This window comes from Narcine bancroftii, chromosome 9 (genome assembly GCF_036971445.1).
Source record: "Narcine bancroftii isolate sNarBan1 chromosome 9, sNarBan1.hap1, whole genome shotgun sequence".
NCBI lineage: Eukaryota > Metazoa > Chordata > Chondrichthyes > Torpediniformes > Narcinidae > Narcine > Narcine bancroftii.
In genome coordinates, this window is record NC_091477.1 from 28,715,977 (window position 1) to 28,743,563 (window position 27,587).

The 27,587-nt window shown below is 38.3% G+C and overlaps 2 protein-coding genes across 12 annotated transcripts in view; one reads left to right on the forward strand and one right to left on the reverse strand.

Moving 5' to 3' along the window:
* LOC138743366 (pro-neuregulin-2, membrane-bound isoform-like) overlaps nucleotides 1-27,587 on the forward strand; it is a 254,101-nt gene that overhangs the window by 199,245 nt on the left and 27,269 nt on the right. For all 3 annotated transcript variants that reach the window (XM_069898622.1, XM_069898620.1, XM_069898621.1), the window contains one exon: nucleotides 13,538-13,667. In XM_069898622.1, the coding sequence (XP_069754723.1) occupies nucleotides 13,538-13,667 (130 nt within the window). The remainder of the gene's footprint in view (nucleotides 1-13,537; nucleotides 13,668-27,587) is intronic.
* LOC138743365 (PH and SEC7 domain-containing protein 2-like) overlaps nucleotides 1-27,587 on the reverse strand; it is a 274,779-nt gene that overhangs the window by 9,877 nt on the left and 237,315 nt on the right. For 8 of the 9 annotated variants that reach the window (XM_069898611.1, XM_069898607.1, XM_069898609.1 and 5 more), the window contains 2 exons: nucleotides 26,061-26,403; nucleotides 23,044-23,117 (listed from right to left, as the gene is read on the reverse strand). The gene's annotated coding sequence lies outside the window, so the exon portion shown is untranslated. Of the gene's footprint in view, nucleotides 1-23,043; nucleotides 23,118-23,631; nucleotides 23,925-26,060; nucleotides 26,404-27,587 lie in introns of all 9 variants that reach the window. The other variant, XM_069898606.1, reaches the window with a different exon arrangement.

Consider the following 27,587-nt stretch of genomic DNA (forward strand, 5'->3'; position numbering starts at 1 on the left):
TTGAATGTGCACTAGAGGTCAGTGGCAATGCGTTGTTTTGCATGTGCTGTTTACGTCAGTGGCTTTAAGAATCATGGTTTAGCCGCAGCAGAAAAAAATAATGATAGTAAACAATGTTATTCAGATTGGAGAAATCGATAGATTGAAGTACAGTGAAAATATCATTCAATATCTTGTCCTTTAAAATGATACAATCATTATTTGTTATGCAGTCAACTATTGAGTACTTTGCTCAGGCAGAACAGATTGCAATACTGAAGTGATTTCTTATCCCAGGTGTGGGACACATCCAGCAGTAGAACACCTTCAAGTACAACAGAAATGCTGCACTTCTCTGTTGTGTTAGGCTGTCATTAACTATGTTTGAACATGTAGTAAGGACATTGTATTTTGGATTATCTGAATTGCTTTGCAGACAGCTCACAATTTTACAGCATATATGATGTTCTTTATTAATTAATGTTATGATTGAAGTGAAGATTTTATTGTATTATAGGTGAATAAATTGTGTCAGGAGATTGTACTCCTTCAGAATAAATTCAAACATCCAGCTGGTATTGTGTTCTGAGCAAAACACCATTGTGGATTGCTTGGAAATAATACCATCAAAAAGTTCTTGGAACTGTACTCATCTGGGCAAGTGAAGTGTATTCTCTCCTGTTGTGTTTTCCACATGGAGGAAAGGCTTTCAGATGGCAGGAGGTGAATCACTCACCACAAGATATTCACATTCTTACTTGCTCTTGTAACCACAGTATGTATCTGCCTGGTCCTGTTAGGTTTCTGGTCAACGATGACCCAGAAGATGTAGATGATTGGTAATGCCTCTGAATATTACAGGAAGATAGTTAGATTTTCTCTTGTTGGAACTGTTTATTAACCATATAACCATTTACAGTATGGAAACAGCCATATCAGCCCTTCTAGTCCTCACCGATTTATGTGAAACTCCGCATTCCACCTACACTCTCCAATGCCCATAACCCTCCAACCCCCTCACATCTAACTTCCTCTTAAATGACAGAATTGACCCTGCCACAACTACTTCTTCCGGTAGATCATTCCAATCAGCTACCACTCTCTGAGTGAAGAAGCATCCTCTTGTATTACTCCAAAAGTTTTGCCCCCTAACCCTTAACTTATGACCCCTTGTTCCAATCTCCCCTACCCTCAGGGGAAAGAGCCTATTCCCATCTACACTATCTATTCCCTTCATAATTTTAAATACCTCAATCAAATTCCCTCTCAACTTTCTACCCTCCAATGAATAAAGTCCCAGTCTACTCAATCTTTCTCAGTATTCAAGATATTGCAATCCAGGAAACATTGTTGTAAACCTTCTTTGCACCCTCTCTACCTTATCTATATCCTTCCTATAATATGGAGACCAGATCTGCACACAATACTCCAAACCTGGCCTCACCAATGCCTTCTACTTATCATCCTAAAGCTTATGCTACACGGATACAATGATTAAAACAGCACTTATGAATGTAACTGTAGTTGGTTTCACAGAAAAATTAAAAGGCTGGCTTTGCTGTTATAATGACAACATAGCTATTGAATATCACTGTCATTGCTCAGTAAGACTGACAACCTTACAATTTGCATTTCATTTTAGTTTATTCTCATATTTGGTTTTATAATAAAAAGAGGAAATAGAAAGAAGTCAAGTAAAAATTAGGAGAGATGAGAGGAAATGTGAGAAAACATAAACAAAATAATAAAATATTTTACAGCCCCATCAATAAAATTTTTTGGAATGCAGCCACTAGGAAATAGATATGAAATACTAGAAATTGTTACTCAATATTTTACTTTATTTACCAGGGAGATAAAATGGCAGAGATATTGGATAATAAATGGGGCCGTAAGATTAGTATAATTAAAATAGAAGAAATTGATACATTAAATACACATTATGTATCAATTGATACGTATTCACACATTTTATAATAATCCAGGTAAAGAAGAGTCGAGGTGTCAGAAAATGAAGTGCCAGAAGACTGGCGGGCAACTAATGTACTACCAGTTTTTATTCAGGAAAATCAAACATGTTCAAGGAATTAGAGACCTGTCAATTTAACTTCAGTGGAAGAAAACGTTTTGCATTTTTCTAAATGTCACAAGCTTTTTGGAAAGGGTGAAAAATATTTAATGGGTTTGAAAGGTGGAAAACCAAGTGAAATGGCTTTATCATCAGTCAAGAATTTCCAGTGCAAGTATGAGAGCGTGGATTCCTTTCACCAAGTACAAGCTTCTAGTTGCGAATTAGCCAAAAGTGAGAGTGTATGTTGAGGGGTTTTGAGATTTGTTTTTCTCATTTAGCATAATAAATCTTTAGTACCCTACATGCTTAATAGTTTTAAATTTAATCTTTCTGTCTTCAATATTTGAGCTGAGTGAACATAGTGTGGGTTTTTAAACCACTGAAGCAAGATAAGAGTCTGAGTGATTAATTTTTAATTATGCATGAGGTTTAATTATCCCTGTCTTGCAGGTTTAAAAACAAGTTATGATTATGGCTTCTGGCTTCTGCATAATATATACCTACAGTAAGTTCTGGAAGCCATTGGCCAAGAAATTCTAATGTACCTAAAAGGTGATGTTTTAATTGTTGCTCCTCCTGCCCCTTCCACTGTAAGCTTCAGATGTGCTTTTTTATAAATATAATTTTTTTTCACATTGTGATCCATATCAACCAAAATATATACAAACGTTTCTCACACAATACAACCATTAAACAATGTCATCACACAATCAAAAATAAACAAGAAAAATGTGTCATCTACTTTTACACACTGGATCAAGTCATTTTGTTTTCTTATCATTTTAGGGGGTGGAGGTCCGAGGCAAGCCCTCTCTGTTATGTTCCATGTATGGTTCCCAAATTTGTTCAAATAATGTGACTTTATTTTTTAAATTATATGTTATTTTTTCCAATGGAATACATTTATTCATTTCCATGTACCATTGCTGTATTCTCAGGCTCTCTTCCATTTTCCAAGTTGACATTATACATTTTTTTGCTACTGCTAAGGCTATCACAATAAATCTTTTTTGCGCTTTATCCAATTTGAGGCCTAATTCCTTACTTATATTTCTTAGAAGAAAGATCTCTGGATTTTTTGGTATGTTATTTTTTGTGATTTTATTTAATATCTGATTTAGATCTTCCCAAAACATTTTCACTTTCTTACATGCCCAAATTGCACGTACTGTTGTTCCCATTTCCTTCTTACAGCAAAAACATCTATCTGATCATGTTGGATCCCATTCTTTTAACTTTTGAGCTGTGATATATAACCTGTATAACCTTGTGTTTATTATATTCTTCATAGTTCCAGAGCATAACTTTTCCCACATCTCATTTTTTAAAATCTTTATGTTTAAATCCTTTTCCCACTTTTGTTTAGGTTTATAGCTTATTTCATAATTTTCCTTATCTTGCATCTTAATGTACATGTTTGTTATAAATCTTTTAATTATCATTGTGTCTGTAATCACATATTCAAAGGTGCTTCCTTCTGGTAATCTCAGTCCATTTCCTAATTTATCCTTTAAATAAGATTTCAGTTGATGATATGCAAACATTGTACCATGAGTTATTCCATATTTGTACTTCAACTGTTCAAATGTTAATAAATTATTTCCCAAAAAACAATTTTCTATTCTTTTGATTCCTTTTCTCTCCCATTCTCTAAAGGAAAGGTTATCTATTGTAAAAGGGATTAGTGGTTTTATGTCAATAACATTTTGGTATTTGGTAATTCGTTTTTTTCCTTTCTAAGTGGATCTTCTTTCATATATTAAGTAAATTATACTATACTGGTGAGCTTTATATTGTGCCAGCTTTTCATCCCACTTATAAAGTATATGTTCTGGTACCTTCTCCCCTATTTTATCTAGTTCTATCTTAGTCCAGTCTGATTTTTCCCTTGTCTGGTAAAAATCTGATAAATACCTTAATTGTGCTTCTCTATAATAATTTTTAAAGTTTGGTAACTGCAAACCACCTTGTTTGTACCACTCTGTTAATTTATCTAATGCTATCCTTTGTTTCCCCACTTTCCATAAGAACTTCCTTATTATTCTCTTTAGTTCATTGAAGAATTTCTCTGTTAAGGGAAATAAGTATTGTATCCTTGGGAAGACATTCTGGTATTTACCCTCCCTATCAATTAGTGGCAATTCTTTCCAATGTTCTAAGTCTTCGTGTAATTTCTTCATTAATGGCTGATAATTTAATTTGTATAGGTGGGTTAAATTATTATCTAATCTAATACCTAGGTATCAGATTGCTTGTGTGTGCCATTTAAATGGTGATTCCTTTTTAAATTCTGTATAATCTGCATTACTCATTGGCATCACTTCACTTTTATTTGTGTTGACTTTATCATTACATACCTCCCCTATTTTGATTGGTACATTTTTATTAATTAATATATCTACACTTCTAACTTTTCAATTATATGATGCTGCTGCTATGTGTCCTACCCAATCTCTCTTTAATTTGTTATGTTCCACTTCAGTTAGATCCATTTCCTGTACAAATGCGATATCTATTTTTTCTTTTTTTCAGTAAATTTAATAGCCTCTTCCTTTTAATTTGGTTATGTATTCCATTAATGTTTATAGTCATATAGTTCAATGTGGCCATATCAAATCCTGTTTACACCTCATTTCTGCTTCCTCATCCCCATTTTCATCTCTCAGTTTTCCCTTTTTAAACTCAATGTATGACAACACATTTAAAACATAAAATACTCCAGCAACTCCCACATCCAATATTACCTTAACCCCAAATACCCCCCCCCCTCCTCTCTGAGTTGCCCCTTATCCCTTGCCGGGCAACCACAACTCCCCTTTCCATTTGGATTGTGATCCTGTTCGCAAGTGTCAACTGATTTTGCAGTGACAGTTATTCTCTCCCCCCCAACCCCCCGAAAACACTTTTTTTTTTTTTACACACATATAACAAAGTTCTCCCTTTTTTTCCCCTTATTTCCTTTCTTCCCTTCTCTTACCCTTCTTTAGTTCTTTACATATACATTGTTTTTAACATCTTTATATATACTTTATCGCCGTTCTTCATTCTTATTACATCTCTTCATCTCTCCTTCTGTCCTGCAAGCGTTCTGCAAATTCTTGTGCTTCCTCCGGATCCGAGAACAGTCTGTTTTGCTCCCCGGGGATAAATATTTTAAGCACAGCTGGATGTCTTAACATGAATTTATAATCTTTTTCCATAGAATTGATTTTGCTGTATTAAACTCCTTCCTTTTCTCTAAGAGTTCAAAACTTATGTCTGGGTAAAAAAAATATTTTTAGACCCTTGTATTCCAATGTTTTATTATCTTCTCTAATTTTATTCCTTGCCCGCTCCAGTATATTTTCTCTTGTTGTATATCTCAAAAAATTTACTAAAATGGATCTTGGTTTTTGATGTATCTGTGGTTTCGGAGCTAGTGTTCTGTGTGCCCTTTCTATTTCTTCCTGCATTTCTGTCATTCCCAGGACCTTCAGGATCCATTCTTTTATAAATTCCTTCATATCTGTGTGCTTTCTTCATCTTCCTTCCTTTATGTTGTTTTGCCTACTATAATTTTCCAACATATCAATTTTCTGAGATAACAACTCTTGTGTCTCTTTAATTTTTTATCACTTTCTTCCAATTTTCCTCAAAAGTAGTTTACTTCCATTTCTACAGCTGTTTTTCATTCTTCCACTCCACATTTTCTACTCTTTTCCCTATTTCTTTCATGACTAGTTCTAATCTTTGCATTTTATCTTCTGTTTTCATTTTTCTTTCAATTGCACTAAATTCTAATGACAACTATTCTTTTAATGCTCTCATTTGTTCTTCAAAAAAAGCTTTTTCTATATTCTGTCCATCTGTTTTACCTTCTATTTTTCTGTGAAGATCTTGGTCTTCTTCCTCTTCTTCTGTATCTGTACCTGTGTTTGTGTCTTCTTCCTCTTCTTGTATCTGTGTCTGTTCTGATTTTTCTGTTGAGTTGGTTGTCTCACTTTGTTGGGCCTCTTCTTGTTTGGCCTCTTGCTGTTCACCCCATTGACTTTCTTTCTCACCTGGTACTTCACTCCCTCTCCTACCGCTTTCCTCATTTTCCAGCTGAGAGCCCTGGTGTCGGGCTTCCCTCAGCTGGTCATACCGTGATTCCCCACAACTTGGTTGAACCCCCCTCCGATCGGTGTTTTCCTTTACCTTAGACTGTGCAGTTGCGCACTTTTGTTAGGGTCAGAGAGCCATTTTTGCAGTCCACCGGTCGGGGGGTCGCGACTCTGCAGGGCCGACACCAACCTTGGAGATCAGGCGCTCTTCGCCACCACTGCTCCCTATTCCTTCATGCAAGTAAGGCCTTCTCCTTTCTTTTTCGGTGTCTTTTCTTTTTTTTTCCTGTTTTTACTTTTTCCTTCTTGGGTGCCATCTTCTTTCTCTTCTCTGCAACTTTATATTTTATATTTGTTGAACTTTGTCTTTTCTGGGGAGGGCTGGTTTTACCCTACCGGCCACTACTCCATCAGGTGACTCCTCCCAGCTTCAGATATGCTTGAGGCGTCTTTTAATTCATTCAAGTATGTGAGCTTCACAGTATTAGCCTGCATTTAATCAGCCAATCTTATTTGTCCTTGAGAAGGTGGTGATGTGCTCCTTTCTTAAACCATTGCAGTCATTGAGGTGTGGGCACACCCACAGCACTATTAAGGAGGGAGTCCCAGGATTTTGACCCAGTCAAAATATTCTTCCAAATCAGGATGGCATGTAATTTAGAAAACAATTCCCAGATAGTCGTGACCCCATGCTTTTACCCTGTACTTGTAGCTCTCTGGCTTTCAAACATTTTCTTTCCATTCACATATCACTTTAAGTATTCCCTATGTCGTAAGTGCTTTGTGATTAGTAAGGGGTTGCTTAAGGTTGTATGTGGGTGGAAAGAAAAAGTTTGAAAACCACTCTTTTAATCATACCTAATTGACTCGTTATGTGCACGGTTTCATAACTCCAAAGGAAATGGGCCAATGACAATTTTTCTCAAGCAAAATATTTCAGTAACAATTGGGTCTAGACCAGTAGTTCTCAACCTTTTCCCCCCACTCACATATCACCTTAAGTTATCCCTTACTAATCACAGAGAACCTATGGCATGTGAGTGGAAAGAAAAAAGTTTGAAAACCACTGTTATGGCTGGTTACATTTGTGGGTATGGAAGGTGCTGACTAAGGAGCCTTGGAGAGTTTTTGTAATGTATCCTTACATCAGGGGTGGGCAACCTATGGTCCGCGATCCAAATTTATCTGGCCCAGAACCCAAGCAAAATTTACTATGTGCACTCAGCCTACCAACACGGAGTCTATGGGCCGATCCAAATTTATCCATCCCTCCCCATCCAGCACCACTGCCGCCACCCCCACCCCCATTCAGTGTTGCCGCCATCCCCCCTCAGTCCAGCCCTGCCACCCACACACCCCCCCTCTCACCTTTCAACTATTGACACACCATCCAGCCCATGAATTGTTAAAGGTTGCCCGCCTCTGCTTTAGATGGTACAAACTCCTGCTGCTGTGCACCAATGGTTAAGTTTTTGAATGCTTGTAGATGGGGTGAATATCAATCAAGCTGCTCTGTGCTGTATGGTGTCAGGCTTTACTCATACAGGTAAGTGGAGGGCATTTCATCATACTCCTACCATCCTCTTGTAGATTGCGTGCAGCCTTTGGGGAGTTGGGACAACTATCACAAGTAACACACCTCTTATCTTCTGACCTGCTCTTGTAGCCATATTGCTTCTCCATTTTCTGGAAATGGTTGGGCATTTGCATTTTCGTGATCAATATTCCTAGCACTGGCTGGGTTTGGTTGTTCAGAATGGATGGGGGTTCTAGGCTCAATAGAAAGATGGAAGAATAAGGGAAAATTGGAACCTAGCGAATGGCTGGAGATCTGGATGGGCTGGAGAATTGAATGCCTTGCTCTGATCGATTGTTGAATGTGACAGAGGGCAGGAAATTTAGGATCTGGGCCTTAGCAAAATGCTGATGGGGAGGAAGTAGAATGTTTGAGTGCAGAGAGGGAAAACGGAGGCATGAACAAAGTAAATAATGGACATCAGGAATTATGGATAAATCATCAACTCTATCTAATTCTGGGACTAATGACTTAAAATCTAAAGCCACTGCTTTTTCTTCCCTTTACTATGGGAAACAGATATTTCTGATTTACTGTCTCTCAAAGCCAATTTTGCATCTGGGCACAGGATCTACTGTAATCTGACAAATAATGTGGATGACAGGAATAAGGAAAACAGACCTGAATGAATGAGATGGTAAATTATACTAACTATTTTCAGGTGTTACAGGTTGTACCTCTTTAATCCAGTAATGCTCAGACCTGGCCATTTCCGGACCACAGAAATTGACTCGTAAGGGAACCCTCCGTGTAAACATACAAAAGGATGAACAAAGTTTAAAGTAGGAAATAATACTGAAGGGCGGCATGGTAGCCCAACACCTTTACAGCACCAGTGATTGGGACTGGAGTTCGAATCCTGCGCCGTCTGTGAGGAGTTTGTACTAACGGCGGCAGATTCAACCTTTAGAGTGATCAGAACCTGGGTTTGTGTCCCTCACTGCCTATAAGGAGTTTGAATCTACTACCGTTAGTACAATCTTTACAGCCCTAGCAATTGGGACCGGGATTTGAACCCCGTGCTCTCTGTAAGGGGTTTGCACTAATGTCGGCAGATTCAGTCTTTACAGGACCGGTGTTCAAATCCTGTGCTGTCTATAAGGAATCTGTACTAATAATGGCAGATTCAACCTTTACAGTGCCAGCAATCTGGACCAGGGTTTGAGTCCCATGCTGTCTGTAAGGAGTTTGTACTAATGGTAGGAGATTCAAACATGCTGGACCACAGAGTGCCAGATAAGAGAGATACAACTCCAGTTATATTAGCAAGAGTGCAAAGTGAAAGTAGTTCCAGTCATGTTCTCCATGTATTTGAAGGCATAGAAATAAAAACCTAACATGAGGATGAAGTAGAGCTGCTCTAATCCAAATTACTTTCATGTTATCCTTGACCTATTGATGATGAAACAATGTTATACTGTACAGTGAAATATATTCCATTATCTAAAATTCAAATTATTTACATAATATTCACAATTTTTTCAACTGCAATATGCACTTCAACTTAATTTTGTGGACCTCATTAGTGAAAATACTAATATTTTCAGTCTCATGACAGGGAAAAAATGAAAATATACAGAATAACTTTACAATGTAAGCTATAGAGGATTACACAAAGATTTAAATGGCTGTGCTGGCCTTTAATTATTAATAATATGCAGTGTTATTGAACAAAAAATGAAGGAGAAGAACTATACCCGATTGAACATTTAACCATTTTTATTCACTTTTATAAAGCTTTCTTTGCATTTTTTAGAATCGTAAATTAAAGAGATCCATTAAATACCAAGGTGACCGGTGAGATACAGATATATTTGAACTGTGTTATACGAGGGCTTTACTTGAGCTGTTTGCTGGAGATTGAAATGGAATACAGAAATATAAAACTGGAACAGTCCAAAATTGAATCAGTTGTGAATTTCAAGAATCAAATGTTCAAAGTTTAGTTTGAAGTTCAGATTTATTGTAGAAGTACATAGCATCACATACAACCCTAAATTTCTTTTGACTTGCTGGCCAGGCAGAATTTCCATTCATTGGAAGTGCAAAAAACTGTACTTAAGAAAATGATCTGTATGCAAAAGAGAGAAATGCAACTAAACTGTGCATTACAGAGTAAAAAAATAAATATTCAATGATAAATAACGTGCAGAGAGTACTTAAATGAGTCTTTGATGGAGTTTGCTACTTAGGACTCTTGTGGTTGAGGTTACTGAATCTAGTGGTATGAATGTTGTGGCACATATACCTCTTTTCAGATAGTAGCAACGAGAGCAGGGCATGTCCTCTGTGGTGCGGATCCTTAATGATTGCTGCTGCTCTCTGCTGGTAGCATTCGATGTAAATGTTCTCGACGGTGGGTGATGTACTAGGCTGTGTCCACTACCTATTGCTGGGCTTTCCGCTCAGAGGTATTGGTGCCTCCATACCAGACTGTAATGCAGCCAGCACAATTTCCACCACACATCTGTAGAAGTTTGTCAATGTTTCTGATGTCATACTAAACCTCCGCAAACTCCTGAAGCAGTAGAAGAACTGATGTGCATGTGTTGGGTCCAGAAAAGTTCTTCTGAGTTGTGACTCCCTGGAATTTAAATATGCTCACCCTCTCCACCTCTGATCTCCAATTGATCACTGGATCAGGTATCTCTGGTTTTCCCTTCTTAAAGTCCACAATCAGTTCCTTGGTTTTGGTGACATTGAGTGCGAGGTTGTTTTTAATACACCATCACCCAAGTTTTCAACCACCCTCCTCCATGCTGATTCATTGCCCCTTTTTATTACAACTTACCTCCGTGGTATTATCAACAAATTTGTAGATGGTGTTGGTCATACCAAGCCACACAGACATAGGCAAAAAGTTTTTAGATCAGGGGGTTCAGTACACAGCCCTGTGGTGCTCTGGTACTGATGGAGATGCTTGTACCAATCCTCACTGAGTGGATCAGCCTTCACTTCTCCCACCCATCCCATCATCCTCAAACTAGGCAGCTGCCCTTTGCACTCTCAGTCTCGGTGAAAGGTTCCGGCCCAAGATGTTGACCAACTTTTTTCTTCTACTCATGCTGCTGGGCCTGCAGGTTGCGATGCTCCAGTTTCCAGCATCTTCAGTGTCTTGTGTGTTTCCATTTTTAAATGGCAGATAGTGTGTCATTTATCCTGGCACTGCTGTTCACGCATGATTTGATGGGCTAGTGTTTGAGTCTGAAGGAGTGGATTAGCATCCCCCTTGTAACAACTATTACACATGGATTTTTTTTCTTGATGTGTGCTTGTGAGCCTGGCTAATGATCTGTCATATACAAAGGATCTCAACGTAGAAACAATGGGTTTCTGTGTGTGCTTGTGAGCCTGGCTAATGATCTGTCATATACAAAGAATCTCAACGTAGAAACAATGGGTTTCTGCGTGATGTTAATCATAGAAAGTAATGGTGGTGGAATTACAGATTTCATTGCACACAGTTCACCATCAGTATCACTAATTGAAGATAAGGCAGCTCACAGATGTTACATTCCAATTATCCTGCTGTTTATTATTTTCTTCGCTAGGCTGTAATGGAATATCCCTGCCCAATTCCTTAAATACCATCAGCATAACATGTGTATAAAGTTAACAAGGGTTTAATTAAGAGACTATTTATTGATTTAATAATAATCAACCCTTTTGAAATGTCTTCTATTAAAATGCAGGCTTTTTATCCCTACTTGCTTGTGTAATGTTGCAGATTGTTATAAAAGTAGGTGACTTAAATGTTTCCCTAGCTAGGACAATACAATTGGATTAAAGCAATCAAGCCTTAATTAAATTACTACTTTGATCACTTTAATATTGTACAAAGCCATTGCAGCACTGTTCCTGACTTGTATACAAACAAATTAACTTGTGGGGGGGGGGGGGGGGGGGGGCGGGGGAGGAAGAGAGAACTGAGTCACTCCAACCTATATTATCAGTGAATAAGATCAGGGCTGATCTGTATTAAAGTCTGTTCACAGTGATCTCTTAGTCCCTGTTTATGACATATGGAGAAGGGCCTGCCTCACCATTCAATAAGACTGACACCAATAATTTAGCAAAACCAGTAATCTTGTGTATGTGCCATACCTACATATTAACCATTTGTAGAGCATGCATTACAATAACAAAATCCTTCTGCATCTTTGGGGTCAGCAATTTCTCATCACTAATGTCATACCTTTTTAAGGCACACCACTTAGTATGCCAAGGTGAAAAAGAGTTATTTATGCTCACTCTGATTCCAGTCAAACAGCTTATTTTCTATCCACATCAATGCTATCTCCTATTGGTTTGGGAACACCAATACCCCTGAGCGTAAAGCCCTCCAAAAGGTAGTGGACACAGCCCAGGACATCACAGGCAAAAATCTCCCCACTATTGAGTACATCCACAGGGAACGCTGCTGTTGAAGGGCAAAAGCAATTACCAAAGACCCACAACACGCAGCACGCATTCTGTTCTAGCTGCTACCATCAGGAAAGACGTGTAGGTGCCACAAAACTCGCACCATCAGTCTCCCCAACAACCAACTCAATCAGGGACTCATTTAAGGATTCTTTCTTGTGCTCTCTGTATTGCACCGTTTATTTACATTTGGTACAGTTTATTTTTTGCACTACTAATTAGTGGTAATTCTGCCGTGCCCGCAGGAAAAAGGAATACATGCGATGTCATGTATGTACATAGGGTAGAAGAATTTATTTTCTAAGAGAGCTGAGAGTGTTGGGAATACTATGCAACACAGAGTGTGGGTCAGTCATTTGTTTGAGCAGTGACAATGGAACAAAATAGGTTTGTCTAGGAATTGGATGTATCCCAGGTGGGTGCTCTGAAACATCAGGCAAAAAAAGTCAAATTAAATGAATCTTTAGAGACTCAGGCTGTGTGTACATCACACAAGCAGTTTACAAATGCCATACTGTTGTTGATCTGATCACAGGGCAAAAATTAATGGTGGGGACAGTTGTGCATCAGGGTGAGATAGAGTATTCATCAGTTATTTGCCCGGATGGACTCATGTGGGTCATACACTAAAGCAAAATGATCACCAAGGAAGACATCATAGCCCAATGCCCGTGGGTACATTTAATAAAGAAAAAGGTTGTGAGGTTTGATGGAGCAAACAGTAATGAGTTTTTGCAATGCACAAAATGTTTGAAGAGAGGCTGGCAGATGCTGTGTGAAATGCATTGATATCAGAATTCCCATCTCTGTTGCTATGTCAACACAGGACATTTAATTTTGGTCCCTAGCAGGCAAAAGATGTGGTGCTGAACTTGCTACTTAATTGCACTGTTAGGTACTTTGTAAAAATTTAAAAATTTTAATTTAGACATCCAGCAAAATACACCAACTAACCTACAAGTCCCGTATGTTTTTGAAGGTGGGAGCACCTAGAGAAAACTCGCGCAGACATGGCAAGAACATACAAGCTCCTATAGACAGGCCGGATTCAAACCTGGGCCTTGCGCTAACTGCTTCGCTTACCGATTTGACAACTAGACACCCTCACTAAAGAATAGCCTGCGGAACATTACTAAATGGAATTTAGGAAAGGAATTTAGAAATGGAATTTAGAGCATACAATCTTTAAACAGTGGAGCAATACATTTGCATAAATTATTTTAAAAGGAAGATTGATACCATTGAACATGATTTTGCAAATGAGTAGTAAAATAGAAATGAATTGCTACCTCCTTTAAGAAAGCAACAAGGCACAGCTAGGTTGATCAATCTTTTAAAATTATATTTAAGTGACTTTTTTTTAAATAATGAGCAGGAAATTCTGAACTTGTCCATTTTATTTTACAGCTGCTGCAACAACCACCACACTCTCTCCAGAATCTGGTCATGCTAGAAGATGCAATGAGTCAGAAAAATCGTACTGTGTTAACGGCGGGGTGTGTTATTACATTGATGGTATTAATAAACTTTCTTGCAAGTAAGTGAGTGCATTTTTCTACACTATCTTAGAAGGATATTATTCAGCTTTGCCACAGGAATTAAATGTATTTTATTTGACAATACTGAAATCAATTTGCCTTTTGAGTACTGAAGGGGATAACTGGGTGATGATCAAGAGGGTTATTTTCATAATTGGATTGTAAAACCATGGTGCCAGCTGCACAGCTGAGCCTAGAGAAATTTAATGATGCCACCTTTGCATTGCTAAATCAAGCAATTGTTGAAAATGTTTTATTCAAAAGTTGGCAGGCTGAATTACAATTGAAATGTTTATTGTGTATCAACTGAAAGAAGTAAATCTTTTAATATTACTCATGGCCAGGCCGTGCTGATTGTAATCAAATACAGCTGCCCTTTTACAAAAAAAAAGCATCTTCAGTAGTCATCACACAATGCCTGCATATATTTATAAATAAAACATTTGTTTCCATATTATGCAGAGGATATTTGGATTATAACAGTGTGCAGTTCAGCATTTGTGAATTTGGCTAATTGCTTGACAAAATCTGAAACAAGCAGAATAAAAATTGTAGCAAGAATGACTCACTTCTCATGGCTTATTCACCAAAAAGACAAATCAGACACCGTAGTTGATGTCTGTAGGGGTTTGAAGCTTTAAACTGCCATGTACAGTCATTATATTCTTGCTACACAATTCTTTAACACTTTACAAGGAAAAAGACAAGCTGTTCCTAATTTATGGTTACATCTTTCAGTTTGAAATATAACGTTATCCAAGAAGATAGTTAACAAATCATTTTATCCAAACTGCTGAAATAATATCTGACTTAAAATGACTTCAAATAATTGCTTCTGTATTGTTCATGAACATGGAGAAAAATATCCTCAAACAGGTTCATTCATGTGGATGTCTTAACAGCTTCCTCTCTTGCAGACTTTAAAATCACATCAATTTAGTATTTTCTTTTCTAAGCTTAATTCCCTGCAGGGCATTTTACCAATCCAAAACATTATAACTGCATGGTTCTGGCATTTACACAAGGATGAAAGATCATTCTTTTCTAATCCTCAGGCTGTAAGGTTTCCTCTATGAATGAATTAACTACAGTTGCAGCTTGTAATAACAGCTTTTTTAAAAATCAATAGCTGATTAGTGTAAGAATTTATGGAACTTGCTGTATTTTCTACATGTAGATACATTTAGAATGTTTTAATCAATCTAATTTATTCATGTATCATCATACCAAATTTGTTTTTTTTTAAGGAATAATGCTGCAGATTTTGCAAGATCTGCAGTAATTTCTGATGATTAGCATGGCTGCAAATAATGGATTTAAAATTCACTCACCTGACTAAATTGCATAATTTCCTATTCTGAAATTTGTGTTTGTGTATAAATATTTAGATGGTAAAAGCCAACATTGAGCTGTTTAATAGAGAACCTGTCCCTCTGCCCATAATTCTTCCATGCACCTGATCTTTCCACAGTATGTTTGACAGATTTATTATTTGTAGTCTTTAATTTCAATTTTACTAATATTTAAAACAAAACCATTCAGAAGTAGCTCAACTTTGAAATAATTAAAATATTAATCTAATTTTTTTTTTAAATGTTACTTTGCTTTGCCACATGCATCCTGGGCTCTGCTACTGGAGTTCAGCAGTGCAGAGCAGCATCTGGTGTGGTATCAGTCATTTGAACTTCCGTGTCCTTCAGCCCAAGATTTATTGGAATTTTAGTGATTGAAGAACTCGAACTACCCACTCCAGAGAACAAGCTCTGCCCTATTGTGTTTGGCTAAAATGTACCTAATTCTTGAAAATTGTCCATTGCCAAAATTAATGAATAGGCATCAAGTGGGCATGAGAAGTGAACTTAGCCTTTGAAGTGTACCACTAAAAATGTGGCAGCTCAACCAATGCAAGAGGTTTAAATTAGCAGTGTCAGTAATATGATGATCTCAGTCAGAACTTTCACCCTTGGACAGCTGTAACCTAGCTTGAATCAACAGCAGAGAGGAAAATTGAAATAGAGATACTAATGATGGAGGGTTGATGTATGTACTGTATTTCAAAATGATACCAACTTCTTTCCTATGCAAAATATTGAAGTTTAAGACCAGTTAAAAAACTTAAAATCCTATAAAAATTACTTGAGATACTGGAAGTATGAAATAAAAACTGACAGTGGATCAGGTTGCAATGTGAATGAAGGCTTAATGCTGTTGTCCATCGACCTTTAGTCAGCTTATCAAAAGAATTAGAGAGTATAAATGCTTAATTGTGCAGAACCAAAGAAAAAATAACAAGTGATATTCATGTGGCAAAGAAAGGAAATAATGAGAAAAATTGGGAAATAATGGGTATGTAAATGATTATATATTCCAATTTATAAAGGAAAGTAAAAGCACAAAGTTTAACATCAGGTAATTGAGATAAAGCTCTGATAGTATGATGGAGGAAAGCAGCAAGCTACTTTGTGGTCCTTCCCTGTTAGAGAATCAAGCACTAGCCACAAACTCCCTCATTCACAAGACTGGAGGATAAACCATTTCAGAAAAATGATTCAAATAACATTTTCATTTACAACTGTAACTGAGATTTGAAATTGACTATCTTTTGAGAACCTCATTATAAATACAGCATGAGATGGATATCTAACATCAGCTTCTTTTGTTCCTTTTTGTACTTATACCATGAAACCTTGCTTTCAGTTAGTAACCCCCTGAGTAATGATCCTACTGGAAATTGGTGTCCTTGAGAGATCTAGGATTTGGACTTCAAGGTCCCCCTGTTCTTCCACACTGTCAAGTATCCTACCATTAACTATGTACGCTGCCTTAAAGTTTGACCTACCAAAATGCATCACCTCACACTTTACCAGATTGAACTCCATCTGCCATTTTTCCACCCAACTCTACGTCCTGTTGTAGCCCACAACAGTCTTCAACACTATCCACGACACCTCCAGCCTAAGTATAATCTACAAATGTACTGACCTATCCCTCTACTTCTTCATCCAAGCCATTCATAAAAATCAATGATCCTGGGTCCCAGAACAGATCCCTGCAGTACTCACTAATCACTGACTTCCAGACAGAATACGTTCCATCTGCTATACTCTCTGCTTTCAACAGCCAAGCCAATTCTGAATCCATACAAGATTCCACAGATCCCATGCCTCATGACTTTATGGAATGGTGCAGAGTGCAGGGATTCAGGTTCATTGACCATTGGGATCTCTTCTGGGGAAGACGAGACCTCTACAGGAGGGATGGTTTACACCTGAATGCAATGGGGGCCAATATACTGGCAGTTAGGTTTAAAAATGCTGTCAGATTTGATTTAAACTAATTTGGCAGGGGGAAGGGAACAGGACTGATAGGGAAGCAGATAGGAGAGTGAATATAGGGGTGTTTCCGTTAGACGGTGAAACAATAAGGAAAAAGGGAACTAAAAAGAATAGGAGAATAGGGGCAAGTGCATCGAGAACAAAGGTGGAGGGAGAAAGGAGATATGGTATCAAGGTATTGTGTATGAATGCACGGAGTGTAAGGAATAAAATGGATGAGCTTGAGGCACAAATAGCAATGGGAGGTTATGATATTGTCGGAGTAACGGAGACATGGCTGCGGGAAGGGCAGGATTGGGAAATAAATGTTCCAGGGTACACGTCCTATAGAAAAGACAGAAAGTTAGGAAGAGGAGGTGGGGTAGCTCTGTTGGTAAGAAATGAAATTCAGGCGTTTGAAAGGAAAGACATTGAAACAGGTGGGTTAGAGTCTGTTTGGATAGAATTAAGAAATTGTAAAGGCATGAGGACCATAATGGGGGTCATTTACAGGCCTCCGAAAAGTAGCTTAGATATCAGTAGAAGTATAAATCAGGAATTAAGAGTGGCATGTCAAAGTGGTAGCAGTACAATAGTTATGGGGGACTTTAACATGAAGGTGGACTGGGATAATCAGACGGGGGCAGGAGCACAAGAGACTGAGTTTATTGAATATCTACGAGATACTTTCTTGGAGCAGCTAGTGGAGGAACCTACCAGGGGGAAGTTGATTCTGGACTTGGTGCTGTGCAGTGATGCAGAGTTAATAAGTGACCTCGATGTAGGGGAGCCATTAGGGAATAGTGACCATGGTATGGTTGCTTTTGAGCTGCAATTAGAAAGGAAGTCGGAAGCATCTGTACTGCAGTTAAATAAAGGGGATTATGCAGCTATGAGGGAGGAGCTAGCCAAAATAAAATGGAAAGATACACAAGCTGGGAGGACAACTGGGGAAAAATGGCAGGTATTTTTGGACATTTTTCACAGGTTTCAGGACAAATTTATTCCAAAGTGGAGGAAAGGCTCTAGGAGATGCAAATGGCAGCCGTGGCTAACTAATGAAATCAAGTGTAATATCAAATCCAAAGGGAGTAAGTATAGGATAGCGAAGCGGAGTTGGAAGTTAGAGGATTGGGAAACCTTCAAAGAGCATCAGAGGGTAACTAAGAAAGTCATAAGAGAGGGGAAAATTAAGTACGAGAGGAAATTAGCAAATAATATAATGGAGGATAGCAAAAGCTTTTTTAAATATGTGAAGAGGAAGAAATTGGTTCAGTCCAAAATTGGTCCATTAAGAATGGAAAAGGGTGAAATTATTACCGGAAACAAGGAGATGGCTGAGGAATTTAACAAATACTTTGCAACTGTCTTCACCAAGGAGGATATAGGTTATGGTCAGTTAGGGGGTAATAGTCATGCGGTGTCAAGAGACTTGGGGAACTTTCCTGGGGAAGTAGGGGATCTAATGGATATCCGGTTCCAGAAACAGGAGGTTGTGAGTAAATTGTTGGGACTGAGGGCTGATAAATCCCCAGGGCCTGATGGGCTGCATCCCAGGGTGCTTAAAGAAGTTGCTATGGAAATTGTGGAAGCACTGGTCGACATTTTCCAAAGTTCCATAGATTCGGGGGAGATCCCTAAGGATTGGAGAGTGGCTGATGTGGTGCCGATTTTTAAGAAGGGAGGGAGGGAGAAAACGGGAAATTATAGACCGGTCAGCCTGACGTCGGTGGTGGGGAAGATATTGGAGTCTATCATAAAAGGAGTAATAGCAGAACACTTAGGCAGAAATAATAGTATAAGGGCTAGTCAGCATGGATTCCTTAAGGGTAAGTCATGCTTGACTAACCTGGAATTTTTCGAGGATGTGACAAAGAGGGTGGACTTGGGACTTGTGGTGTATTTGGACTTCCAGAAGGCCTTTGATAAGGTACCGCACGGGAGACTAGTGGGCAAGATCAGGGAGCATGGTATTGGAGGTAAGGTGCTGACATGGATATGAAATTGGTTAAGAAATAGGAAACAAAGGGTTGGGGTAAGCGGGTCTTTTTCAGGATGGCAGGATGTGACGAGTGGAGTGCCGCAGGGATCGGTATTGGGTCCTCAGTTGTTTGTAATTTATGTAAATGATTTGGATGAGGGGATTATTAATAACTTGAGCAAATTTGCAGATGATACGAAATTGGGTGGCGGTGTGAGGAGGATGTCAGGAAAATGCAGAGGGACTTGGACAGGTTGGGGGAGTGGGCTGCTGAATGGAAGATGACGTTCAATGTAAGCAAATGTGAGGTTATCCATTTTGGGGGCAATAATAGGAAAGCTGAGTATTATTTAAATGGAGACAAGCTAGGGAGTGGGGAGGAGCAAATGGATCAGGGAGTACTTGTTCACCGGTCACTGAAGACTAGCATGCAGGTTCAGAAAGCTGTGAAGAAGGCTAAAAGCATGTTGGCTTTCATAAAGAGGGGATTGGAGTATAGGAACAGAGACGCCCTTCTGCAGTTGTACAGGGCCCTGGTGAGACTCCACCTGGAGTATTGCGTCCAGTTCTGGTCTCCAATTTTGAGGAAGGACATACTAGCTATAGAGGGTGTGCAGCGCAGATTTACAAGGTTAGTTCCAGGGATGGCGGGGTTGACATATGCTGAAAGGCTAGAAAAACTGGACTTGTATCCGATGGAGTTTAGAAGGATGAGGGGGGACATGATTGAGGTATACAAAATTATCAGGGGGATAGACAGGGTGAAGTCGGATTACTTGTTCCCAATGATGGGGGAGACGAGGACTAGAGGGCATAGTTTAAGAATACAGGGTAGGCCCTTTAGGACGGAGATGAGAAAACATTTTTTTACCCAGAGAAGTGTGAATCTGTGGAATGCTCTGCCACAGAGGGTGGTAGAGGCAGATTCGCTGATTATATTCAAAAGAGAGTTAGATAAGACTCTAGTGGACAAGGGAGTTAAGGGTTATGGGGATAAAGCTGGAAAGGGGTACTGATGGTAGTGATCAGCCATGATCTGTAAAATGGCGGTGCTGGCTTGACGGGCCGAAGGGCCTACTCCAGCTCCTATTGTCTTTTGTCTATTGAGTCTCCCACGTGAAACCTTGTGAAATACCTTACTAAAATCCATATACATCACATCTACCACCCTACCTTCAATTTACTTTTTGTAAACTTCCTCAAAAGACTTAATTGGTCTCATGAGGCACGACTTTCCTCTCATGATGCCCTGCTGACCATTCCTGAGAAGACGACTTCTCTCAATGCTCAAAGTCCTGTCCTCCAGAATCCTCTTCAGTAGTTTACCCACTACTCACTGGTCTGTAATTCCCTGGCTTCTCAATATTACTTGTTTTTAAACAAAGCACCACCTTTGCATTTCTCCAATTTTCCTGCCTCTCTTGCAAATAGGAATTTCTTCAAATGAATGGTTCCACAAAAAAGAATCAGCTCATTACAGAAAACATGCTTGCATTCCATTTTCGTTCACTAACAACTGAAATGCTATACTGCAAACACACTGATACAGTCTAAAGCAACAAGCACTGTAACAATTGTTTCCTCCTTGGAGTTTGTTTTTTTTGCATTGAACAAAAATGCATGCAATTTTTGAACTGTCACAAATGTAATTTTTAAACAAATTGGGCATTAATTCGAAGAACAACAAACTTCAAATTTAAAAAAATCCTGAACTTTTGCTACTTAGATAATCTAAAGTCGACTTGAATAATTAACCACTGTATTTTACCCTTCTTCGGCACTAAAGATAACTTGCCATTCAGAAACTACCATAGTAATACACTTCTTCAAAACTCTTCTGAAATATTGTTTGATTTGGTTTCAAATATACAGGTAAAAAAATTTAATAACAATGAAACAAGGTTAGAAGCTTCATGCAGGTAAATTTTTCTTAGTTTGGTATTAATGGCCAAAGACGGTGAACTTCAGAATTGTCCAGAAATGCCAGTGTTTTGGCAGAGCACAGGGTGATCATCCCAATACTCCTTTTAGCAAGCTAGAGTTCTGATTCTCACGCTGATTTGAAACTCACTAACTTTCGTGAAAATGCTTTAAACTACAATCTAACTTTTTTTTTTAAAAGTTAAGTAAAACTGTGTTGACCATTTGGAATAATATACAATACAGGCAATTGTGTTATGGCAGTTTAGGTATACAAAATTTGCCATCATGGAATTTACAAATCACTACCAAAAAATCTAGGATAAGAATGTATCAGAATGTATCTGATAAGAATGTATCAGAATTTGTGTTTCTTAGTTCGAAGCACTAAATACCAAGATGGGAGTTAGTAGGGATAAAGTGTTCTCTGTGCTGCAAAAATAACATGTGTATTTCAAAGGATATTGCTACGAGACTGATCTGGGGATAATGACAGAACAAGTATAAACTATGCACACCATGACATCTTTCTGTATGTTGCTTTCACATTACTGAGATTTACTGTATATACTCATAATTGTCAACACCCCCTACCCCTCTCCATTTTTGGCCACCTGAGTTCCCGACACCCTAACTGCGGATCCTCGCCCTGGCTGTTTGATGGTCCAAACATTAGGGTTTCACTCTCGCCAGCCACCCACCAGAGTTCCCAATGCCCTGGTCACAGACACTCTCCTAGGCCTTGGCCACCCACACCTCACCCTGGCTTAGTGATGGGGCGATCATTAAAGGGTGACAGACCAGATCCAGAAAGCATCATTCATTTTTTTTAAACTGGTGAAAATTGTACTTCCCACATTTCCTTCAATCTTCCCAAAATCAGTGGCAGAGTTGAAAGTGAAAAAAAGGTTCTCCAAGGTTACAGCAGATCTGGATCACCTGGGAAAATGGCCAGAGGGACACCTGAAGAATGCAAAGTGATGCATCCTTGGAAGTTAAACCAGGCTAGGATTCTACACAGTGAATGGCAGTTCTGGCCGCCAAGCCATAGAAAAGGTGCATTCAAGCTGGAGGGATAAAATAAACATTCACAAGGATGTTGCCAGGTCTGAGAGGCTTGAGTATAAAGAGATACTGGAAAGGCTGGGATTGTTTACACTAGAGCCAAAGAGGGTGACCTTAGATAAATTTATAAAATTACATGGGATGTAGATATTGGCAGGGTAAATGGTCTTTTCCCCAGGTTAGTGAATCTAAAATGAGAGGGCACAAGTTTAAGTTGAGAGATCTTAAGGGCACCCGAGAGGCAGGTTTTTTTTTCCCCCACATTGAGGGTATGCAGAATAAGCTGCTGGAAGAGCTGGTAGAATCAGGGACAGGTACAGGGGTAGGAACGGTTCAGAGAGATAATTGTGTTAAGACTTCTTGCAGCATTCCCCTTCTATCACCCTGTCAAGAAAATTCATTAAGATAGAGGCACATGCAGCAAATGTGAAAGGCTTTATGTTTTTAACCTTTAGTTTATAGATACAGCATGGTAACAGGCCTTACCGGCCCACAAGCTCATGCTGCCAAAACACACCAATTAACCTACAAGCTCCATATGTTTCTGGAGGGTGAGAGAAAACCCATGCAGACACTGGGAAACATACAAAATGCTTACAGACAGTGCTGGATTCAAACCCAGGTCTTTTGATTTCAATGAGTGGAGGATTCCTAATCCAGACTTATTTTCATCCTTTGAGAAGTGTGCAAATCTTTCCAGAGCCTCTCTAATAACCCGATTGAGAGCTGATAATATAGTCTCAAATGAAAGCTCAAGTGTCAGATTTAGACGGAGGCCCAACTGTTTGGGAATCTAGCACTCTCTAGTAGCATCCTTCACCTTTCAATTCTTGAATCCCACTAAGCCAACAGAGAGAAGAAAATACATTTGATGGGCCACTTAAGACTTGGGAAAAGAAATTGATTTTTTTTTTTTAAACATGTTTTTCTAACTGCTCCCAGTCTTCCAGGGCTCATTTGTCAGGATTTACCTAGTCATAACAGTACAAGTTCCATCATTCAATATACACCTTTGCAAATGAGATGGCGTGAGCTGTAATTTATTCATTCACTGCAAAGCTGACTTTTGTTTCTCAACAGACGTCAGCCCCTTACCTTGATGAGAGAAACCTTCTGTATTATAAGCAAATCACTGTGGGAGTACCTTGGTCATTCTAATGAAGTCCTACCTGGAATTTAAAATATTCTCTGTCATTAATGGCTGCAGAATGACATTAAATATTAAAAATGTATACTTAAATATAATTGGTGCAGACTTTGCAACATCTTATGATGTTATAATAGATGTAACCTTAATTTATGATATAATTAAAAGTTAAAATAATTAAGTATATTATTTAAATTATTCACACTTCCAGTGTGAAGAGGCAGAGCAGAGCAAAATACATTGTTTTGGAAATGAATATAGGTAAACCTGTTTAATTGCATAAAATCCTGAATAAGCCATCAAAAAATACTGTGCGACCCAAGCATTAAAGGTGTTAATCGTAATTATTTTTTAAAGAAAGAATGTTATTGGAGTATCAGAATTTGTGTTTCTTAGTTCGAAGCACTAAATACCAAGATGGGAGTTAGTAGGGATAAAGTGTTCTCTGTGCTGCAAAAATAACATGTGTATTTCAAAGGATATTGCTACGAGACTGATCTGGGGATAATGACAGAACAAGTATAAACTATGCACACCATGACATCTCTCTGTATGTTGCTTTCACATTACTGAACTGCTAAGAGCGACTGGACACGTGGTACTATACAAAGATCTGTGACTTAAAATAACTTTTAGTAATTAACCAATTTCAAAAGATAAGTAAATGTCGGTGAACATGGACCAATCCGATATATTAAATGCCGTATGTTCTCTTCGGTTTCCTCAATGTAAATAGCAATCCAATTTGTTCTGTCTAGCCAGTCAGTTCGATTGATGAATTAGACTGTTCAATTAATCCATCTGAAGCACCGGACTGGGAAGACATGCACTGTCAAATGGAATAAAGCTTTCAGTTAAACTTCATGCCAAATCTTGTAAAGATGAGCAATAGAACTGTCTGCTTCACAGAGATAAATTCTCATCAATAACATGACTGATGAACAAATGTTTGTGACACTTTCAATTGTTTTAGCTTTTGTCTATTCTGGCCTCAAAGATTAGAGTTTAAAAAAGGACCAGGTCACTGAATTACAAGATGCTACTTTAGCTTCTCCAGCCATTAATCACAGAATGATCTAATAAACAATCAGGTTATGACATTAAATCCAGTCAAAAGTCAATATGAGAATCTGGTTTGTTAGACTGTTGAACCCTGGTGTATTAGGTAAAACTGTCTCATCCCTCAAGATGTAAACAACTTTGTAAAGGAACTAACTAAAAGTTTGTTTCAATAATTAATTCATTCTGAGGCTACAATTAACATTGCTTAATTCTCTCAATATTTTATTTCTTCTCCACTTGTTTCCTTCTTGATCTTCTGTTTTGAAAATGTTAACAACTGTTGGGGTATTGTCCTGCTAGAGATGCCAGTATGATGTCATATGAAAGCTTGTACAGTGAGATCAACCATTTCTCTCATTGAGCTCTCCCGTGAGTCAACTTTTCTGTCTAAAAGTTGCTTGCAGCTATGGGCCTATGAGCAGATCAGTCTTATCACTTTTCTCTTCATTCCATACTAGGTTCACTTATTTAAATAAGTTGCACACTTTTCAATAATTTTTAAAAAATCAGGGCCTATCCTAATAATTGTAGTTTCTCTTGGACTATTCATCAAATATCACACATATAGATTCAATTATTATCCCTTCATTTTCTTTGGTTTGGCTTCGCGGATGAAGATTTATGGAGGGGTAGGTCCACGTCTGCTGCAGGCTCGTTGGTGACTGACAAGTCCGATGCGGGACAGGCAGGCACGGTTGCAGTGGTTGCAAGGGAAAATTGGTTGGTTGGGGTTGGGTGTTGGGTTTTTCCTCCTTTGTCTTTTGTCAGTGAGGTAGGCTCTGCGGTCTTCTTCAAAGGAGGTTGCTGCCCCGCCGAACTGTGAGGTGCCAAGATGCACTTCATAATTTAAACATTAACATCAGAAAAGTAATTTATATGAACTTTGTTTTAAAGTTACATCAAAGAAGGAGTGGGTTAAATGCACAGTAATCCTCTTGGAGAAAGTTATTATTTTGCCAAATAGTAAATATTTTGTCCTAGAAGCTTCTGAACAAATTGAAGGTCTGGAAAGGTGAGTGGTCAATTATTTCCAGGTTATACCATTTTCTTCTACGTCATCCAATAGCATAATTTTTTAACAAGATATAATTGGTCCATTCTCTAAATCCCTCTGGTGAATTGCCAAACTTCAGCTTGACATCTTCTAGACATCAAGGCTGAGGTTGGGAACTTGGTAAATTGGTGAGATAAAGGGACACATCACATTCAGTAATACCATGATTTAATAAATCACACTAAAGGTCAAAGGTTTCTTATTAAGAGCAAATGATTATGTCATCACAAAGAATTCAATTCATGGTCATCTTCAATTGGTAAATATTTTCATGTAAACTTTGAAGAAAACAGAGATACAAATTAAACCGTGTCCAGTCATCTCAGCAACCTTTTATCATAATAAAAGCAGAAAATCTTGAAAATATATAGCAGCTCAGGGAGCAGCTGATGAAAGGTGATTGACTGAAACATTAACGTTCTTTTAGTCTGCAATGTCATGGGGAAAAAATATCGCTGAAAAAAAATTAACGTAATTACTGCCTGTGTGGTCGTTCACACTGGGCGCCTTTTTTACTGCAAGTAGTTGGACGTGCAGTGAATGACCTACAATGATATTTTTCTGGTACAATTTATTCTACGGGCTTCCTCCAAAATGTTGCAAGGGTCCTGAAGGATAAATCACAGAGCCCATTCCTTTTTAGACTGCCCACGTAGCGGCAAAATTCCTTGATTGTGCCGTGACATGCCTGAAGTCTAAAAACCATAATTGATTTCTGCCAGTTCTGGCTCTCTCTCTTCACAGATGCTGCCTGACCAGCTGAAATTTTCTAGCACTCATCAATTATTTCCAGTTTTTGCTTTTACAATTTTCATGAATTCTACTTTAATTTAATTGGCTTTACAGTACCTTTAATACTCCTTCCAATGCTCCATTTGCTTTAATTCACATACATTTTATGCATCACATTTCCTTTCCTGGTGATCAAAGAACGTTTCTTCAGGTTGCCACATTTGTTCATGTGCACTTTGGCTGCATTCAACACTTTTTTAATGTGCTGCACGACCACCTGCATCAGGAGTAGGTAGGATCAGCTTCTGCTGGCTGCTTTTACCTCTGATCTCTTCCATTTCCACTAGATTCAGCTGCATCTGCAAAGGTTTAGCCGCCTTGGTTCTCTTTACATCACTTTTAATGTGACTATCTTACATACCTCATAATTCCACATTATTGGAACTATGTTCTTCTGGCCCTGTAGATAAAGGGGTAGCAGATAAATTTTGTGCCCATAACCAACTCATTTTATGATAACATTATGGATAAATCAACAATGCTGATCATAATTCACTTTAAAAGTATTTATTTTCAAAACTTTCAAATTAAAAGAAGCATTTGGAAATTTTTAACCATGCCTTGTTTTAAAAGTTACGGTATGTTACAATCTGTAACTTTTTTACATAGTTCTCTAGAGCAGGGGCCCCTAAACCTTTAAGGCTTTCGACCCCTTATTAATCCCCAAGCATGGAATTCCCCCTACCCCATAGTAGCTCTGGGTGGGGTGGGTGGCAGTGCTGGCTGGGGTGAGAGGGGTGGAGAAAGAGATGTTGCCACACCCCCTCCGACATACCAAAAGCACACACCTCCTTCTTCTCTGCTCCATTCACCCTCCTATTCGCTCTCAACTTATTAAAAGGTCAAGCTAAATACAACATGATGGTCACCAAGGCCAGTTCTCATGAATTGTTGGCCACCCCTGCCATTGGAGCCATTTTCTGTAGATACGGCCTACCTTTCGACCGCAAAAGTTTAATCCAACCCCCGCCAAACCCCTGGCATTTATTGACCTCCAGGGTTGATATCAACCACTTTGGAGACCTCTGCTCAAGAGGAATCTGCCCTTATAAATTTCATGATAAAATAAATTATTTAAGATAAATTTTTAACAGTTAAAAAATGTGGAGTGGATCAATTTTTATAATTGTTCTGTAAAAGTCTGTATCTGCTAAAAGAGGCACGACTCCATTATACTTTCCATCTACTCGCATTTAACTCTGTTTTATATATATATATATATATATATATATATATATGTATATAGAGGGAGAGAGATAGAGAAGGATATAGTCTTAAAAGGTTATTTGTTCCTCATTCATTGTAACATTTTACAAAGGAAAGGTTTTCAGATACCAATTAATATCTGTCAACTCATCTCAAAAGCTATACAACTCTGACTGAAAAATCATTACATTTCCTTGCATTTTCTCTTATTCAAATATTTATCCAATTTTCAAATGAATTTGCATCCACCATCAGAAAATCTGTTCCATTTCTAACCACTTAAAAAGTATTTTCCCTGTAGCTCTTTTATAAGTCAGTTTAAACGTTCTCTGATCTGTCCAAAAAAACTAATCCCTCATAAATGGACCCCACCAAATA